The sequence below is a fragment of the Heptranchias perlo genome, chromosome 3 (genome assembly GCF_035084215.1).
Source record: "Heptranchias perlo isolate sHepPer1 chromosome 3, sHepPer1.hap1, whole genome shotgun sequence".
NCBI classification, from domain to species: domain Eukaryota; kingdom Metazoa; phylum Chordata; class Chondrichthyes; order Hexanchiformes; family Hexanchidae; genus Heptranchias; species Heptranchias perlo.
The window spans coordinates 48867499-48888212 of NC_090327.1; the positions used below are offsets into that span (position 1 = coordinate 48867499).

The following is a 20714-nucleotide window of genomic DNA, read 5'->3' on the forward strand; positions in this document are numbered from 1 at the left end:
AGAAGGCATTCAGCATGCTTGGTTTCATTGGTCAGAACATTGAATACAGGAGTTGGGATGTCTTGTTGAAGTTGTACAAGACATTAGTAAGGCCACACTTGGAATACTGTGTACAGTTCTGGTCACCCTATTATAGAAAGGATATTATTAAACTAGAAAGAGTGCAGAAAAGATTTACTAGGATGCTACCGGGACTTGATGGTTTGACTTATAGGGAGAGGTTGGATAGACTGAGACTTTTTTCCCTGGAAAGTAGGAGGTTTAGGGGTGATCTTATAGAAGTCTATAAAATAATGAGGGGCATAGATAAGGTAGATAGTCAAAATCTTTTCCCAAAGGTAGGGGAGTCTATAACGAGGGGGCATAGATTTAAGGTGAGAGGGGAGAGATACAAAAGGGTCCAGAGGGGCAATTTTTTCACTCAAAGGGTGGTGAGTGTCTGGAACGAGCTGCCAGAGGCAGTAGTGGAGGCGGGTACAATTTTGTCTTTTAAAAAGCATTTGGACAGTTACATGGGTAAGATGGGTATAGAGGGATATGGGCCAAGTGCAGGCAATTGGGACTAGCGTAGTGGTATAAACTGGGCGACATGGACATGTTGGGCCGAAGGGCCTGTTTCCATGTTGTAAACTTCTATGATTCTATGATTCTAGGAAGACAAAACTGACCATGCTAGAAAGCTTAAATCTGGTTGAGAGACTGGGCCAAAAAGTGAAAGAGCCCACATAATATAGAAAAATGCAAAAATATGGCACAGAGAAAGGAAAACAAACATTGAGAGTATAAATGGGAACAATTTACAGGAAACAACACAGAAGAGGGATTGTGGGGGGGGGGGGGTTTAGTGAAAGCACCTTTAAACCATCAGCATTTCACAATCTATTCCACCTCTGTGTAAAGAATTTTTTTCTAAATTCCCTGCCCTTTGAATTCTTTCATGATTATCTTAAATTTGTGCCTTCTTCCTACTATCTTGCCAACCAGTGGAAAAAAATCAATCATTATTAAATCCTCATAATCTTGAAGGCCTTTATCAGGTTAGCTCTTAACCTTCTCAGTGTGGTAAAAAAATAAACCTTCACTTTTCAAGTTTCTCCATAACTGTAAGCCCTCATCCCTGGTCAAAATTAATGGTCAGAAAATTGTGTGCTGCATGGGCCCAATTTTCCAATACACACTGCTGGTGGATGAGATTCCCCACTGGCAGCACAAAGTCTGAAAATTACCCTTAAATCTAAAGCTTTGTGTAGAAATAAATTGTTACTATTGCTAAAATGTACTGATTAGATAACTCGTTAACCTTAAACAGTGAAATGCACAGTACAGTAAATAAGCTCTTTTTTCTGTGGCCTTGATCACCTAAATGAATGAATGCAAGAGCATAGTTATATTGGACAGAGCCAAAGAACATGACCTATTACATAACATTGCTTATTAAAGTGTATGACTTTATGCAAGTCAATGATTTCATACAATATATTGTGGAATCAGATAACGATGAATTATTTGCTCAACAAGGTGATTTACAGTGTGTGCATTCCCTGCAGAAGTTTTCCACAGATATGTTTTACTGTGTTGAGAGTATACTCTTAACACACAAAGAAAATACAATTTAGTACTTCATATTCATCCTATTATTTAGGTAAAAATAATGCAATTTTCAGAATTTTTTTGAAAAATATCAACATTCTATCTATAGAGGGATATGGGCCAAGTGCAGGCAATTGGGACTAGCTTAGTGGTATAAACTGGGCGACATGGACATGTTGGGCCGAAGGGCCTGTTTCCATGTTGTAACTTCTATGATTCTATGATTCTATGATTCTTCACCGCTTCATCTTTCTCATAATGGTTCACACCATGAGGAAATTACACTCCTTGGTGCCTGTTGAACTTTATTGTTTGGTATGGTAATCTTTTTAGTTTTAGAAGATCTGATGCAATACTGACAAACCCAGCCTATAGCATTGTTGTCATACTTACATTACTTCTTCTGCTCTCACTGATGTCATAGGTTGAATCTCTACAATGTTTTTCATATGAAGAACATTAAAAAAATATGGAACGAGAGAAGGTCATTTGGTTCATCAAGCTATTCCTCCACAGATCATGAACACTTTGCCCTATTGTGGACTCTACCCAGCCCACACAAACTCCTTCAGGTGGCAATCAACCACAGGTGAGTCTGGCAGAAGATAAAGCTCGATGAAATTTCTCCCTGACTCCCAAAGGTAATTGAGCGAATCTCGAGATTTTTATTCATTATTACAACCCACACAACTCAATTCTGACCTGCTGCCTTCCACAGAGGGGACTAATTCCTCAGTTACATTTATGTGATGATTTAGTGGAATAGTTAATATGAAGAGAGAAGTTACATGATTTCGCCCATGCAGCTTAATATGCAGGTTCAGGATTCTAAACCTTTGAATGTTGGAATCTGAAGAGGGATCCATTGCTGTCAGAATTTGCAGGTTCCTGTTGGTTTCGAGATTGATTGTAGCAATCACTTGAATCCAAGATAGTGTAGTTATTCAGTTTTCCAGTAACGTAAATCCTTAAGCTAAATTGCATTTTGGATATTTAACATGGATAAAAATGGCAACAGATTTCTAGCAGTACAAGAGAAACAACAGGTTTTATAGGAACCACAATTTTAAAAAAATTGCACGTATTTGTGGCATTATCAGTACATAAATGCCTGTCACATTAATTTGTAATTTTTGGTCAAACAAATACATTTATGTTCAATGTGACTTTTATATATTTTTCTTATATACGCAAGAAAATCTTCCCCATCTAGCAAATAAAAACATCACTTGACAATATTAGGATCTTATCTATGAAGGTCCTAAATTGACGACCTTGGATGAATCAAGGTTTTCTCAATTTTTGTGGAGCCATTTCACACAAAAATTGCACATTCCACAGCCAGATTAGAGAAGTTTTTAGCTTTTAAGTGCTGTTTAAGAAGTGCAACATGATTGCTTTATTTTGTTCCTTCTCAGAATGCGCATATTTAAGTGATTTTGTTCGTGGGTCAAAAATAACAAAAGAAAAGTGGATTATTCTCCCAATTTTTTTTTCAGCAGAGGCAAACATAGCCCTAGGTCTTCCATCTGGATAACTATGAAAAGAAGCAAATATCGGCATTATTTAAAACCTTGTTCTGCTTTTGTCTGAGGATTGTGTGCAATCCCATGATAATATTGACTTCAAATCTTAGAATCCAATTTTAATGACAGATATGCAGCAACACCTGGGACTATACAGAATACAAAGGGGGTGAAATTGGTCTTCAGAGATAGTGCAAAATGGGCAATAGCGAATTGGCAGGCCATTTTACACCCTGCCTGATTTTCTTTCCTATTTTGTGCTATCGCCAGAGTTCAATTTCACCGCCAAAGAATATTATGTAGAGGTTGTTTTGATGATCCAACACATTGGTATTTTTCTTAAGAATCACAGATCCACCAGTATAAATGAGAATAACAATGTGCATATTGACACAGGGGAAATCTGAGATGGGCACTGAGATACTTTTGATATGAAGAAGAAAATGACAATATGCAATCATACAGAACTAGGATCTTTAACATTTTTTTATTTTCAAAATTACAGTAAGTTTTTTGGTATGGTTTTTGTTACTAATAAACAGCATGTAATGTTTATGTGGAACCTACAATAGCCAAATTCTCAGCTAATTCATCAGAAAACAGGTAATAATTAAAACATTTACAAGGTTTCAGGTGAAGTAAAGGGGACACGAAAAAGGCACTTTTATAAAAAAAACTTTCATGGGATCTCAAGGAGCAATACAACACCCATGTTGGTTAGCAAGTCAAGTTAAAATTAATTATGGAGGCAAGCTTTGAAGACCAACAAAGACAGTATTTTATAGTTGAAGAGCACAAGATGAAAGAAGGCATGCCGGGGAGATCAGCAGGCACCAAGACAACCTACCTGAACCTGCAATTATGCCACTAACCATATCTGTAGGCCCAAGCACATCTACTTAGCATTGAAAGTGGGGACCAGCTCCATAGGCTTTGGTTCAGTATGGAGGCAGTTTCACAACTGTGCCATCTGCTGCAAGGATACTTGCAGCCAACTTGACCAATAGGGGAGTCAAGTTCAGCTCCTCCCTCAACTATTTTGCCTCCGCCTCCTTGCAAGGAATCATCTATAGTATCAACCAATGGGTTGCCCGTAGGTGTACCAAAAAGGTGACTGATGGCTAAGTCAGAATGCCACTGAACAGAACAGCAGTGTGATATGGCTGCCCAATGTCCCAAACTGCTGCAATTCAGCTCCAGAAGCATCAGCCACAGTCCTGCTTTGAAGGTGAGTGCTGAAGCCTGACTTCTTCTAGTCCTTGTGGTGCGCACAATTTTTTTTCCCAATTGTTCTATCAGGTCCACTTCTTCTGGCCACACTCCAGCTCTCTATTTTGTACCATTGGATATGTTTCTTCCAGCTGGCTCTAGCTCCGAGTTTATATTCCAATGGCAGCATGAGTACCTCAGGTGTCAGAACTACTCGCTCCAAGCCCGGTCTTCTGTTCAAGACTGGTGGTGTCATCAGCCCCCTCCAGGTGTGCATAAATTTTGTTTTTAAAAAGTCTTCTTTCACCCTCCCCCCTTCTTTCAGCCTCACTGCAAATTTGTGTGTTATTTTTCAAAAGGCCCCTTTGATCCTGCTTATTGCAGCCCTGCTGCAGCTCTCATTAAGTTTTCAAACGGCTGTAGTGGCTCCAATTACTCTAGGTTGCATCTCCAGAAGGCCGTCTTGGATACTCATAATCAAGGCTAAGAGTCTGGCAGAATGGCTGTGAATTTTCAGAGCCCGAGTGTTCACCATATATTAAATAATCAGTCAGTGGCATATGTATTGACTTGGGTACGGTAGCATAGTGGTTATGTTACTGGACTAATAATCCGGAGTCATGAGTTCAAATCCCGCCATGGCATCTGGGGAATTTAAATTCAATTAATTAAATAAAATCTGGAATTAAAATACTAGTATCAGCAATGGTGGCCACGAAACTACCGGATTGTCGTAAAAACCCATCTGGTTCAATAATGTCCTTTAGGGAAGGAACCCTGCTGTCCTTACCCGGTCTGGCCGATATGTGACTCCAGACTCACAGCAATGTGGTTGATTCTTAATTGCCCTCTGAAATGGCCTACTAAGCCACTCAGTTGTAAAATCTCGCTTAAAAAAAAGTCACAATAAGAATAAAACCGGACGGACCACTAGGCACCGGACACGACAAAGGCAAACCAAGCCCAGTCGACCCTGCAAAGTCCTCCTCACTCGTGCCAAAATTGGGAGAGCTGTCCCACAGACGAGTCAGGCAACAGCCTGACATAGCCATACTCACAGAATCATACCTTTCAGCCAACGTCCCAGACTCTTCCATCACCATCCCTGGGTATGTCCTGTCCCACCGGCGGGACTGACCGACCAGAGGTGGCGGTACAGTGATATACAGTCAGGAGGCAGTGGCCCTGGGAGTCCTCAACATTGACTCTGGACCCCATGAAATCTTATGGCATCAGGTCAAACATGGGCCACAAAACCTCCTGCTGATTACCACCTACCGCCCTCCCTCAGCTGATGAATCAGTCCTCCTCCATGTTGAACACCACTTGGAGGAAGCACTGAGGGTAGCAAGGGCACAGAATGTACTCTGGGTGGGGGACTTCAATGTCCATCACCAAGAATGGCTCGGTAGCACCACTACTGACCGAGCTGGCCGAGTCCTGAAGGACATAGCTGCCAGGCTGGGCCTGCGGCAGGTGGTTAGCGAACCAACACGAGGGAAAAACTTACTTGACCTCGTCCTCACCAATCAACCTATCGCAAATGCATCTGTCCATGACAGTATTGGTAGGAGTGACTACCGCACAGTCCTCGTGGAGACGAAGTCCCGTCTTCGTACTGAGGACACCATCCAACATGTTTGGTGGGACTACCATCATGCTAAATGGGATAGATTCGGAACAGATGCAGCAGCTCAAAACTGGGCAACCATGAGGCGCTGTGGGCAATCAGCAGCAGCAGAATTGTATTCCAGCACAATCTGTAACCTCATGGCCCGGCATATTCCTCACTCCACCATTACCAACAAGCCAGGGGATCAACCCTGGTTCAATGAGGAGTGTAGAAGAGCATGCCAGGAGCAGCACCAGGCGTACCTAAAAATGAGGTGCCAACCTGGTGAAGCTACAACACAGGACTACATGCATGCTAAACAGTGGAAGCAACATGCTACAGACAGAGCTAAGTGATTCCACAACCTATGGATCAGATCAAAGCTCTGCAGTCCTGCCACATCCAGTCGTGAATGGTGGTGGACAATTAAACAACTAACGGGAGGAGGAGGTTCTGCAAACATCCCCATCCTCAATGATGGCGGAGTCCAGCACTTGCGTGCAAAAGACAAGGCTGAAGCGTTTGCAACCATCTTCAGCCAGAAGTGCCGTGTGGATGATCCATCTCGGCCTCCTCCCGATATCCCCACCATCACAGAAGCCAGTCTTCAGCCAATTCGATTCACTCCACGTGATATCAAGAAACGGCTGAGTGCACTGGATACAGCAAAGGCTATGGGCCCAGACAACATCCCGGCTGTAGTACTGAAGACTTGTGCTCCAGAACTAGCTGCGCCTCTAGCCAAGCTGTTCCAGTACAGCTGGCATCTACCCAACAATGTGGAAAATTGCCCACGTATGTCCTGTCCACAAAAAGCAGGACAAATCCAATCCGGCCAATTACTGCCCCATCAGTCTACTCTCAATCATCAGCAAAGTGATGGAAGGTGTCGTCGACAGTGCTATCAAGCGGCACTTACTCACCAATAACCCGCTCACCGATGCTCAGTTTGGGTTCCGCCAGGAGCACTCGGCTCCAGAACTCATTACAGCCTTGGTCCAAACATGGACAAAAGAGTTGAATTCCAGAGGTGAGGTGAGAGTGACTGCCCTTGACATCAAGGCAGCATTTGACTGAGCGTGGCACCAAGGAGCCCAAGTAAAATTGAAGTCAATGGGAATCAGGGGGAAAACTCTCCAGTGGCTGGAGTCATACCTAGCACAAAGGAAGATGGTAGTGGTTGTTGGAGGCCAATCATCTCAGCCCCAGGACATTGCTGCAGGAGTTCCTCAGGGCAGTGTCCTAGGCCCAACCATCTTCAGCTGCTTCATCAATGACCTTCCCTCCATAAGGTCAGAAATGGGGATGTTCGCTGATGATTGCACAGTGTTCAGTTCCATTCGCAACCCCTCAAATAATGAAGCAGTCCGTGCCCTCATGCAGCAAGACCTGGATAACATCCAGGCTTGGGCTCATAAGTGGCAAGTAACATTCACGCCAGATAAGTGCCAGGCAATGACCATCTCCAACAAGAGAGAATCTAACCACCTCCCCTTGACATTCAACGGCATTACCATCGCCGAATCCCCCACCATCAACATCCTGGGGGTCACCATTGACCAGAAACTTAACTGGACCAGCCACATAAATACTGTGGCTACGAGAGCAGGTCAGAGGCTGGGTATTCTGTGGTGAGTGACTCACCTCCTGACTCCCCAAAGCCTTTCCACCATATACAAGGCACAAGTCAGGAGTGTGATGAAATACTCTCCACTTGCTTGGATGAGTGCAGCTCCAACAACACTCAAGAAGCTCGACACCATCCAAGACAAAGCAGCCCGCTTGATTGGCACCCCATCCTCCACCCTAAACATTCACTCCCTTCACCACCGGCGCACAGTGGCTGCAGTGTGTACCATCCACAGGATGCACTGCAGAAACTCGCCAAGCCTTCTTCGACAGCACCTCCCAAACCCGCGACCTCTACCACCTAGAAGGACAAGAGCAGCAGGCATATGGGAACAACACCACCTGCACATTCCCCTTCAAGTCACACACCATCCCGACTTGGAAATATATCGCCGTTCCTTCATCGTCGCTGGGTCAAAATCCTGGAACTCCTTTCCTAACAGCACTGAGAGAGAACAGTCAGCACACGGACTGCAATGGTTCAAGAAGGCAGCTCACCACCACCTTCTGAAGGGCAATTAGGGATGGTCAATAAATGCCGGCCTTGCCAGCGATGCCCACATCCCATGAATGAATAAAAAAAAGTTATATCCTTAGATTGGCTTCCCTTCCATCTGCAGGCTTGGCTGATTGATGCTCCATTCCTCGCCCACTGGGCATTTCAGGAGTTCATCATCTCTATCATTAAACACTTGAGGCTTCTCTATCCAACACTCAAAAGATGCCTAGATCAAATATGTGTGCAGTAAATAAAAAGGTGAAAGAAATTATTGGTCCACTTAAAAATTATAGTGGGAAGTGAAAACTCAAATACAAAGCAACAGCAAAGTTGTTAAACAAACAGTTCCTTCATAAAATGTCTTGTTTAATCTGAATTCAGATTTCCAAAAATTTCTGGACAATATGCAAATAATGACATATTATGAATGTAAAATGTTAGATGCTTTTAAAATAGTCAAAAGTACCTGCTCCAGATAACAAATAGCTAACATAGAACCACAAAGTTTTCTACAGTAATCCAAAACTATTCCCACTTCCCCTGCAGCCTTGTATCTTCCCACTATTCAAATGTTTATCCACTTTTCCCTTAAAACATGCAATGACCTCTGTCTCAACTACTCCTTGTAACATATTATTCCATACTCTAACAACTCTCTACGTAAAGAAACGTCTCACCATCTTAAAAAAAAGAGGGGAATATAATTGAAGTGAAATCTTTGTAGGTTTACTAAATTCAGAAGATTGGAAAGTGACTAATAGAATTCTGTTCTATAAAAAAGAGGATCAAGAAAAGTATGTGCAAGCTGTAAACCTAACATTTAACAGCTTTTAAATAGTTTTAAGGGATAAGGGTAGAAATTACTGTTGGCAATGTTCATCATACAGACACTTGATACACTCGTGCCAAATTCCTCTGCTATTTTAACAGAGATGTCAATCCATTTAAAACAAACGGGTCAACACCTCAGCTAAAATAATGCAGTGAGAAAGCGATATAAGCTTATTGAGATGTTCTGAAGAATCAGAATGAGTTCAGCAAGGGAAGGTTCTGCTTCAATAACTAGTTGCCATTTATTTGGAGATATTACTGACATGGTGGACAAGGGATTGGTAGTTGTTATTAAAAATTTGGATTTTCACAGAACTATTGACAAACTTCCACTTTGGCGATTAATAACTATGGTAAGGAGACGATGCTAGTTATATCATTGGCTTAAAAGTAGGAAACAGAGGCTAGTCATTAAGAACTTTTCAATCCGGAAAGAGGCTTTGAGGAGGATACCCAAGTATTCAGTCTCGGGGTTCTTGGAAGTAAAATTTCAGGCAATGCATCCATCAATTTTCATGGATGCAAAATCATGGTGAGTATGCCCACAGTTTATGGATATGTGGTTCTGGCAGACAGGACTCCATGCTCAGAGTGCACATATCTTGCTGAATAGAAAACCAATACAAAGGGGTAGATTTTGGTATGGGTCTGTTTTCGGGCCCAGACTCAGCGCTGCGAGACCAGCACGCAGCTGAACCAAGAGGCACGAGAATCGATGGAAATTGATCCTCAAGCCTCATCAGCATACTCAGCACGTGCTGCCGGCACTGGTCGCACCTCCACAGGCAGCTCTCACAAGCAAAGGCTTCAATTTTGGGCAACCTGTCTCACCGGCAGCGGCCCCAGTAAAGTCCTGGGAGGGGTTTTGGAGTGGGCTACAGGGGGTGATCAGGAGTCCCAAGCAGTGATAATCCATGCTTAACTGTTATCTCTGGTAAATGGGGCAGCAGAGAAGCAGTTTCTTCAAATGAAGTGCATAGAATTCTAAGTTCCCATTCACTTTATTATACAGAATACCTGACTAAACAAATAGATATTAGCAAAATTACTTTGGAATTAAATTATATCTGGCACATAGAAGTGCAAATATATGAGAGAGATGTTTTGTGTTAAATTGCATAGTAGAGTGAAATGGACAAGGCAGGGAATTAATGACACATACAGCGGAAAACATCATACAACCATCTAAACATATATTTCCTTGTTGTGGCTATTGTATATATGTATTATAATCTCCTTTTGCAATACATATGATCCAGAAAAATACCTTTACCAAAATAATAACTACTGTCATTTTTTTCTTCTTGTTTCCAGAGGCATTTTAATTAGCTGGCATCAATAATTCAGCTGTGTGTGAAGCTATTAGAATAACAGTAAATTAATTGATGTGGATAGTAGAATCCTTGTCCTGTGCACATAAATATTCTAATACATCCTCTCTTCCAGGATTCTGAACTCAGTATCATGAAAACAAAATGTGTGAACCAAAACTACAGCAATACCAGGTACATGATTTACCAAATGCTTCCAATGTTAATGCTATGAAAAGAAATCAGATTTTGTGCCATAAATATTTATTACAATCCATCTATATATTAAACTCACTGTGGTGCTTGAGTCACAATTTATTAAAAATAATTTTTCTATCTATCAAGTGAAAGAATTATAGGTCACAGCAGGTTATCAAAGAACTGGCCCTCAGCGCATCAGTTAAGCGCATATTTGGACAACTGAAATAAATCACTCGTGCACTCCTAGCAAAGGGTTCAAACACTAATAGAAATGTTGGAGCTCAGACATGCTAAGCTATGGAGTGGAAAGATTTGAGTTATGCATGCGATTGCTCAAATAGTCAATTCTCAATACCAATGTAGACTCGGCGAAGTCAGGTAGCATGTATATGAATGATGGTCAGTGCAGTGGAAGTTCTTCATTGGAGGATGGATGGGCTGGTTCAGATGATTGTTCTGGGTGGGAATGGGGTGGGGGTATGATGTTGGTGGGGGAAGGAGCAGTTTAGGAAAGGCAATGTTAATGAGTTGTTGGTTATACAGCTCTGGCTGCAGGCCAGCTGCTGCAGCTGCAGCTGCGCCCTCCGGCTCATCAGCTTCCTCCTCTTCATGTGCTGGATGATCCTCTTCATCTGTCAGCAACAGTAGCTTTCCCCATTGCATGGCAAGGTTATGCAGGAGGCAGCACACCACCTCCACTATTCTCAAAACTCTCTCAGGGCTTTGTTCTAGGAACATGTAACCACCAAATTGGTCCAGGCAGCAGAATCACTGTTTAAAGATTGCACTGGTTGAGCTGCGACTCTTGTATCTGATCCCCACAAGCTTCCATGGGCTTCAGAGTGGCATCAGCAGTCCAAATCTGGAGGAGGTGATATCCTTAGTCTCCTAGCAGCCAGCCTATCATCTGTTGCTCCTTGTCAAAGAGAGGGGGAATGCTGGGCTGCCGCAGGATATAGGAATTGTGAGAAATGCCTAGAAAGCGGGCATAGATCTGTATAAAACCACCGCCTATGGTTACATACCAGTTGGATATTAAGGCAGTAAAATTCTTAGCGGTTCATGTGGTGCTTTGAGTGAAACCATCATTTGCATTATTAGGTAATCACAACCCCAGCAGGCAATTCTTAGGTTATTCAAAAATCAATGGATGGACAACAGTGCCTTCACTATTAGAAGGACCGAAAATGGAGAGGCAGCAGTCAAATTCCAGAAAAATTAAATTATGCTGGAATAATGGAATTATATTAAGTTTTAGTTACTGGAATTTATAAAGATTTTCAGAACAATCTGGGAAATGGAAGTCACTACATAGACATTTTGAGTTAAGTTTAAGTATAGTAATCACTATGTGATCATGGATGCACTGAAAGACCATGATTGTGATTATATTTGATGAGCCAAACAAACAAACAGGAATCAGCTAACTTCCTGAAGGAAGAACCTTCCTTTGTAATCATGTCATGCGCAGTTTTGCTGGGATATCACTGTGCAGACAGTTCTTCAAACAAGAGATTTCTGTCTATAATTGCTTCATAAGAGCTTAAGAACAAAGCAATGCTGGGTATCCGCTATTCTTCAAAGAGCTACAAAGTCTTTTTATAGTCTCTGGTGCTAGCAGCATTGCAGAGCTGAACAATGTACGAACATAAATTCATCAGAACAGTAAGGCACAAACAACGTTAATGAAAATGGAGTTCCTTTTAATATTGAATTTATTGTTAGTATTCCCTTCATAATGCTGTCATACCAGACTGTTACTGAATTAAATATTTCAGTATACTTTGCACATAAACTTTAGGTTGACAAATGCATTGGTAATATGTATAAAAATGAAAATTTCTAAGCAGGTACTGCACGTTAATGCTATTACTTTTATGGTGAATTTAAACCAGAAGAGAACATTTGGAGGAAGTACTTTCTAATTAAATTACCCACCTTTGTAAAAATTGTTGAAATTTCTATTTCTGCTCCGGCACTGACCCTGCCAAAATTCGCCAGGTCAGGAGGAAGTCCCTTAATTATCATGCCAACAGTGGGTATCCGTGCCACTAAATCCATATCTAGGGTTCCCATCTTCCCCTAGAGGCCACATACTATGGCACATGTTGCCAGTGGGTGGGGAGGGGGGTCATTGGCATGCCAACTCTTTCATGGAAATATCTGACATTCCTCCTGAATTCTTTATTTGATCTATTAATGGCTATCTTATATTTATTTAATTTCTCTCAAGTCTTTTTGTGCTCCTACCAATCACTAGGACCAATTTTGTGACAACACTGGTCCTGAAATTATGCAGGGGCCACTCATTGGTAGAAGAGTGGTGGAACAGAGCTTCCGTCTGCCATTGCAGAAGGCTGTGGCTCCGGGAAAGAGCTCATTTACATGATTGTGATGGGTCCTTGGCACCTGCACCAAAAGGAGCCATTCTGCCTGAAGGCACAGTCTCGGTAAGGTGTGGAGACATTTAAAGGAAAGATTCCCAGCTAGTCTGGGAACCCCCCCCAAACACACCTCCTTGATGAGGGGGTGGGTGAGGTCAGGCTTTAGACCGACCCATGGCCCACACTGTACCAAAACAAAGGAGTGGCATCTGAGCGGAATCGGACTCTTCCCCGAATTCCAGTTGCAGGCGGATTATCTATCCATTGTCCAACCTTGAATCGGGACAGAATTTCAGAGCAACTGTCTCTGGTGGAGTTGATTCCAGTTGAATCCTATTATGCCAATAGTTTTTTTTTTACAAATCTGGTGGACATGGGGAGGGTCGGAAAATCTCAGATGGCTAGGCAAAATGGTGGTTATATAAAAGTAACAATTTTGTTTCCAAAAAGGTAGATTACATAGATTTTGATTTTTAGTGTAATTGATATAAATACAAAAAAGTATTTGCTGAAACCAAAGGGATTTTTTAAAGCAAATTTAGAGTGTAATAGAGACCAGAAAGAAATGTTAAATCGTAGGCAAAAATGCAATAAATTTAAACCAGTTTAAAAACATAGCCTATCTCACAGTAACACCCTATAGTAATCTAACAGAACTCCACTCATATTTGCTATTTATACTGACAAAAATGACCTTTAATTTATTTTAAATGACTTCACAATCATGTTGTTAGATCTGATGGGAAGAGTCTATTTATATAAAAAGTGCAAAATTCACACAAACTTTGGAAGATCTTTTCCATATTTTTGAATGACACAAGTTTGGTGAACAATAACATATATATATATTCCACACTGCAAATAATTCTTGTTCTCTGCATGATGTATTGATTATGATGGCATGACACTGATGAGCACTTACCCATACAGGGCACACAGAGGTCTCTTGGTTCCAGATTTGGGCCTGTAAGGCTTGGGTTCACCTGCCATATTGATATCTGAAAGAAAGGATACTAATCATCTTAATGACCGCATGATATATTTACATTAAATTCTTGACAAAATATTACATGTTACATCTCTTTATATACTGACAAGTTTAGAATACATCAGAGTAAACCCACATCATTATTAAATGCTAAGTGTATGCATCCTAATTGTAGTCATGTCATATAATAGCTAATCTGCCCTCAAGCAGTGATACTTAAGCTGCCACCATCTCTTACTTTGATTGATTCACACTCAGAGAAGTTTCCTAGGCAGATTTCCTCCTACTCCGTCTTTAACAAAGTAAATCAATTAATTTAATATTTTGGTCTATGTGACTTGGTGTCCATCTTCTTCCATTGTTTCCATTCTGTAGGTATGTCAGGCTATGTATAGTGTTGGTGATATACACTCCACTCCTGACATCGTAAGAAGATTAAAGACACACTGTTAGATATTTTATGGGCCAGTCAGTCGATTAATACTTTCTGCAATAATTGTCTTAAGGCTACGCCTGACATAATCAAGCTCCAGATCCCAATGGGCTACTGGTAATTATTTTAGGTGATTCATCTCAAGTGCTTCATCAACCCAAAGAAAAAATCCACTAGCTAAGGACCAAATCATTATGGCAACACATTCACATTATTAGACACCTGGGAAATTATTAACCCCACCCCTACCACCACCATACTTGAAAATTAAATCACCATGGTACCTACTTAGCACAGTTGCTCAACAGCACATTTTCCACAACAGGCTGTGTGCTGCTCTGTTTCTCGGCTAGGTTACACTCCATTCAATTTGGGCAGCTGTGGGTTCCACTGTGCTTACTTGCGCCAGCACAGTGGGTCCATTGGGTCTTTGGCCCAATAGCATTACATCTTTAAAAGGCATCACACCTGAAAGTACTGTTTGAGAGATGTCAGACCTCAGAACATCAGCCCTCCAAAGTGTAACATGGCTCAAATAATCATCTATTTGTTAAGTTAGCAATTGAATATCTGATTGACTAAATGTGAAATAATCTAAAGAAGCAAATGGTGTCAATGAGGAACAAGTAATCCCTCAACCTTTTTCAAAGCTAACATTGAAAAACTAGCAAGCACCACAAATCCAATCAAATAATTTCTTACCCATAAAGTTGGAGATTTAATGTAACGCCTGCAGGGAGATTTTTTTTCCCGTTTTTAATGGGACGGATACCTGCACCAGAGTGTGAGGCGTACATTTAGGGCCTGCTTTGATGCTGACGTCAGACATTGCACCCAGAATCAGTCTCACAGCCAGGTCTGGACAAGGCAAATTTGTTTCAGCAAGAATTAAAAATCCACAGCACAAAGTAAGGGAAAGAACATTTTTATTTAAGAATTATATAAATAAAAATAAGGAAAAAGGTTTTAGGGAGGGAGAAGGGAAGATTAAACAAGTATGCTTTTTTGTGGCTGATTGGCCAGAATTAAATACAGTACTCCAAGCAGAGTCTGCCCTTGGACTGTAAATCTTTAGCATGGAGATATGTACTCTATTAGCTTATTAATTGCTTTTCAATATGGTCTAAGCATTGAAAAAGATGGATATAAAATTACTTCCAGGCCACTTCCTAAGTCTCCCTATGGCAAATCAATTTCATTCATTGCGTACACATTTTTTCGATCAATGTACAAACCACATTTATTAGTGTTAAATTTACTTTTGTCAGTTGCATATCTGAAGTCCTTCTGCAAATCTTTCACTGCATCCTCTACCTCTGCTGCTCCCCCTGTTTTAGTGTCATCAGCAGATCTGACAAGCTTACATTTGCTTTCAATATCTAGGTCATTAATAATAGAATACAGACAACATGGGTCCAAGCACTGACCCCTGAAGGATTCCATTCAACACCTCATCTAAAGCCTGACATTCTGAGAGTGAGTTTACCCCGTTTCTCTGAGGTTTCTGCAGCTCTTCAATGGAAGCTATTGCGAATTAACAGGAGAACCCTTGCGGAAATTCAGCCCCTATACATGTCATTAATACCCTCAGTTACCTGGTTTTGTGACCAACTTCTTCTCAATTTCAAATGTCACCCTGATTTTCTGTAGCTTTTAGTTTAAAATTGAGCCTTTAATGTGAAGCCTTTTAAAAGCTTTCTCAAAGTCAATATAAATCTATTTGTAGTATTCTCAAATAAGGAGGTTTGTCACGTAGAATTTTCTCGTCTAAATCAACACTGGCTATTTCGGCAATTCACTGCTGCATAGATGGGCCCCCAGCCTACTCTTTAGAATAGATTCCATTCTTTTAATACTCTTGTTTGCTTCCAGCTCTGCGGAATCTCAAGTTCCAAATGGTTCCTTCATGATGACAGCTATGTTCTGAAAATTTGCTTTCATTTCCTTTCGAACTGTATGAATGCCATCAGGCCTATGGAGATCAGTTAGTCTTAAATCCTTTTAATTTATCAAGTACCTCTGCTGCATTGATTTCAAAATCATCTAGAATACTGGGTCTACTGTAAAAATTCTTCTCTCTAGTGAACACTGCTGGAAAAAAAAAGTAATTTAATATTGTAATTTAATTACTTTTTCACTGCCAATTTTGTGTATTAGAATATTCTAGAAAATACGCAATAAAATATGTGCAGTGGCATCTGAAATGCACGTAAAGGGGCAGTGTATAGGCGAAAAAACAATTTAAAGATGAAAAAAAGTGCTCCAGAATGATCTGTAATCACAGACTAAGTGAAGTTGAATGGTTCTGAGCAAAAACTCCATGAGGCTTCTTCTGCCTCTGTTTAAGACAACTTGTACATTTACACAAATTATCAGTCAGTTGAGCTCGGTCGAGAAGCCCTTCAGAGCAGATTTGCTCTTCAAAAAGGTGAGAGTGAATATGAATGAATGCCACAGGACAAATAAGAATAATTGCTTTACATTTAAAGCATTCCCCGCAATTAACTTCCTCTTGGATGCATTCCATATGAGACAGTTCACGTGTACATAGATACATTGATTTCAAATGCCAGGTAACCTGATGGACTCATAGAAATTGTTTTGATATGCAAATATGAAGTTGAATCATGACATTGTGGGCAATCTTCTGACTTTTTTTCTGCAATTGTAAACAATTTTACAACACCAAGTTATAGTCCAACAAATTTATTTTAAATTCCACAAGCTTTCGGAGGCTTCCTCCTTCCTCAGGTGAATGGTGTGGAAATGAGATTTTCGAATCCTTCGCATTTGAAAATCACAGAACAATGCCTGGTGATTACTGCCCGTTGCCAAGGCAATCACAGTGAGCAGACAGAAAGGTGTCACCTAAAAGGCCACCGAATATACAAACCCCCCCAAAAAGAGAGAGAGAGAGAGGGAAGACAGTCAATGACCCGTTATATTAAAAACAGATAACATTTGTTCGCTGGTGGGGTTACGTGTAGTGTGACATGAACCCAAGATCCCGGTTGAGGCCGTCCTCATGGGTGCGGAACTTGGCTATCAATTTCTGCTCGACGATTTTGCGTTGTCGTGTGTCTCGAAGGCCGCCGTTCACCTGAGGAAGGAGGAAGCCTCCGAAAGCTTGTGGAATTTAAAATAAATTTGTTGGACTATAACTTGGTGTTGTAGAATTGTTTACATTTTTCTGCAGGCAGAGAGCCTCGCCATTGTTAATATATATTGAGAATTCGGGCACCTACGTTTTTGACCAGTGCAGATTGGAAAATTATGCTTTCCTCCCCTGAATAAGAGTACTAAGAACAGCCCATTTCAGTTTGCCTGTTTCAATAAGTCATGATGTGGAGATGCCGGTGATGGACTGGGGTTGACAATTGTAAACAATTTTACAACACCAAGTTATAGTCCAGCAATTTTATTTTAAATTCACAAGCTTTCGGAGACTTCCTCCTTCCTCAGGTAAATGTTTACCTGAGGAAGGAGGAAGTCTCCGAAAGCTTGTGAATTTAAAATAAAATTGCTGGACTATAACTTGGTGTTGTAAAATTGTTTACAAATGTTTCAATAAGAACAGAGTATTTGGTTTCAAGATGTGTGAAGTCATTTAGGTGGCAATTAGTAGCAAATGTGTTAACTCATTTGAAATAAAATTCGTCTGTCCGCTACTTTAAAGGTGTTAACCCATTTAAAATGTTAAAAGAGCAGAGAAAGGAATTTCATACCAATGTTTTAATGCATTCATTACTAGTGTTACACAGCAGATGTTCCTGGGGCTATTAGATCGCAGTGAATAAAAGGAAGATTGAGAGGGGAGGAGCACATGCCTGTAAGGTAGCCCACTCAATTTTTCAACCATTTAAATTAACGGACAGTAAATCGGGCAGGCTCCATTAGGGCATGTGGCTTTCCCTTATTTTCCTGTATTCACTGCACCCAAGCGATCCATGAACTCGAGGTCCAGGAACTAGAACATCTGCCCCATTGTTTACAATTAAAACATTACTGCCAAGATGGGGATTGTACTAAAACATCTGATTTAGTTACAAGTAATAATCATTATGGCCTCATCTGGCTTCCTGGCAGCTGTGAAACATCACACAAGAAAACAAATGAATTCATGTTGCCCAGCAATAGAAATGCAAAAAAGTAGACTGATGAGTATTTACCATCCCCCCTCACCTTTCTTTTACTTTGTTTTTAATCCCTCTCAAGTCTTTCTGTTTCTCTTTCAAATAAAATTTTACCCGCAAGATCATCAGCACGGTGATAAATATTTTAAGATGGGGGAAGACTGCCTCTAGTTGCTATGTGTTAGCAACATCACAAACATAACAGGAAAATTTAATATGTTCTGCTTCTAGCAAAATTGTAAAAACATTCCTTATTAATACTGCACTGCATTAGAGACTTACAAACGATGCCATAAAATAGCCATCCCGTGTAAAATAATGGAATTGATTATCAGGTATAGTCTTGAAGATTATCTGTAGAATATCAACTTATTTAACAGCAGTCATCACGGATTCAGAAAGGCAGATCCTGCCTGACCAACCTCCATGCCATTTTTGAGGAAGTGACATGTCAAGTGAACTGTGTTAAGAACAAAAGAAATAGAAGCAGGAGTAGGCCATATGGCCCCTGGTGCCTGCACCACCATTCAATCAGATTGTGGCTGATCTTCAACCTCAACTCCACTTTCCTGCCCAATCCCCATATCCTTTGATTCCCCTAGAGTCCAAAAATTTATCTAGCTCAGCCTTGAATATACTCAATAACTCAGCATCCACAGCCCTCTGGGGTAGAGAATTCCAAAGATTCACAACCTTCTGAGTGAAGAAATTCCTCCTCATCTCAGTCCTAAATGGCTGTCCGCTTATCCTGAGACTATATGCCCTAGTTCTAGACTCTCTAGCCAGGGGAAACAACCTCTCAACCGTTACAGTGTCAAGTCCCCTCAGAATCGTATATGTTTCAATGAGATCATCTCTCATGCTTCTAAACTCCGGAGAATATAGCCCTATTCTACTCAATCTCTCCTCATAGGACAACCCTCTCACCCCAGGAATTAATTGAGTGAACCTTCGTTGCACCGCCTCTAACGCAAGTATATCCTTCCTTAGATAAGGAGACCAAAACTGTATGCAGTACTCCCAGTGAGGTCTCACCAAAGCCCTGTACAACTGTAGTAAGACTTCCTTACTCTTGTACTCCAACCCCCTTGCAACAAAGGCTAACATGCCATTTGCTTTCCTAATTGCTTGCTGTACCTGCATGCTAACTTTATGTGTTTCTTGTATCAGAGCACCCACGTCTCTCTGGACACCAACATGTAAAAAATATTTTGTTTTTCTATTCTTCCTACCGAAGTGAGTAATCTCACATTTCCCCACATTATACTCCATCTGCCACCTTCTTGCCCACTCACTTAACTTGTCCATATCCCCTGCAGACTTTGTGTCCTCCTCACAGTTTATTTTCCCACCTAGCTTTGTATTGTCAGCAAACTTGGATACAGTACACTCGGTCCCTTCATCCAAGTCCATTAATATGGACTGTAAATAGCTGAGGCCCAAGAACCAATCCTTGCGGCACCCCTCTAATTACAGCCTGCCGACCTGAAAATGACAACCTACTCTGTTTTCTGTCCGTTAACCAACCCTCTATCCATGCTAATATGTTACCCCCAACCCCATGAGACCTTATCTTGTGTAACCACCTTTTATGTGGCACCTTATCGAATGCCTTTTGAAAATCCAAATATACTACATCCACTGGTTCCCCATTATCTACCCTGCCAGTTACATCCTCAAAACACTCTAATGGATTTGTCAAACACAACTTCCCTTTCATAAAACCATGTTGACTCTGCCTAATCATATTATGATGTTCTACATGCCCTGTTACCACATCCTTAATAATCGATTCCAGCATTTTCCCGACGACGGACGTCAGGCTAACTGGCCTGTAGTTCCCTGTTTTCTCTCTCCCTCCTTTCTTGAATAGCGGGGCTACATTTGCTGGGACCATTCTAGAATCAAGCTCTATGATGCGTTGCACCTAGACTTCCAGGAGGTATTTGACAAAGTTCCACATGAAAGGCTATTAGTTAAGCTCAAATACAGTGGGAATTTAGGAGAACAATTGGGAATGGATAAGAAATTGACTGAAGAACAGAAAACAAAGAGTACTGGTTAGAAGAATTAAGTCAAGGTGGAAAGTAGTAGATGAGAGGGTGTCCCAGGGATTGCATTTCTTTTTGACAACAGTTTCTAATTTACGTTAATGATTTGGACTCAAAAACTGAATACAAATTGGCCAAATTTGCAAATGATACCAAACTAGGAAGGACGGTGCAATCGGATGAGGCAGGTCACAAGTTACGTGACATGAGCTGGACAAAATAGGTAAGAAGACAAAACAATAGCAGATGAAATTTAATGCAGACCAAAAGTATGACGCAAGCACATACTCAATGAATGGTGTTGAGAAAGTTTGAAAG

General features: G+C 41.0%; 1 protein-coding gene and 1 long non-coding RNA gene across 12 annotated transcripts in view; one reads left to right on the forward strand and one right to left on the reverse strand.

The window, feature by feature from the left end:
• Positions 1-20714, reverse strand: part of LOC137313599 (RNA-binding Raly-like protein) — a 669041-nt gene that overhangs the window by 161994 nt on the left and 486333 nt on the right. For all 8 annotated transcript variants that reach the window (XM_067979539.1, XM_067979538.1, XM_067979543.1 and 5 more), the window contains one exon: positions 13714-13789. In XM_067979539.1, coding sequence (XP_067835640.1) covers positions 13714-13789 — 76 coding nt within the window. The remainder of the gene's footprint in view (positions 1-13713; positions 13790-20714) is intronic.
• LOC137313685 (uncharacterized) overlaps positions 1-20714 on the forward strand; it is a 46134-nt gene that overhangs the window by 9153 nt on the left and 16267 nt on the right. For all 4 annotated transcript variants that reach the window (XR_010961047.1, XR_010961045.1, XR_010961048.1 and 1 more), the window contains exons 2-3: positions 2015-2179; positions 10343-10401. This is a non-coding gene — a long non-coding RNA (uncharacterized lncRNA). The remainder of the gene's footprint in view (positions 1-2014; positions 2180-10342; positions 10402-20714) is intronic.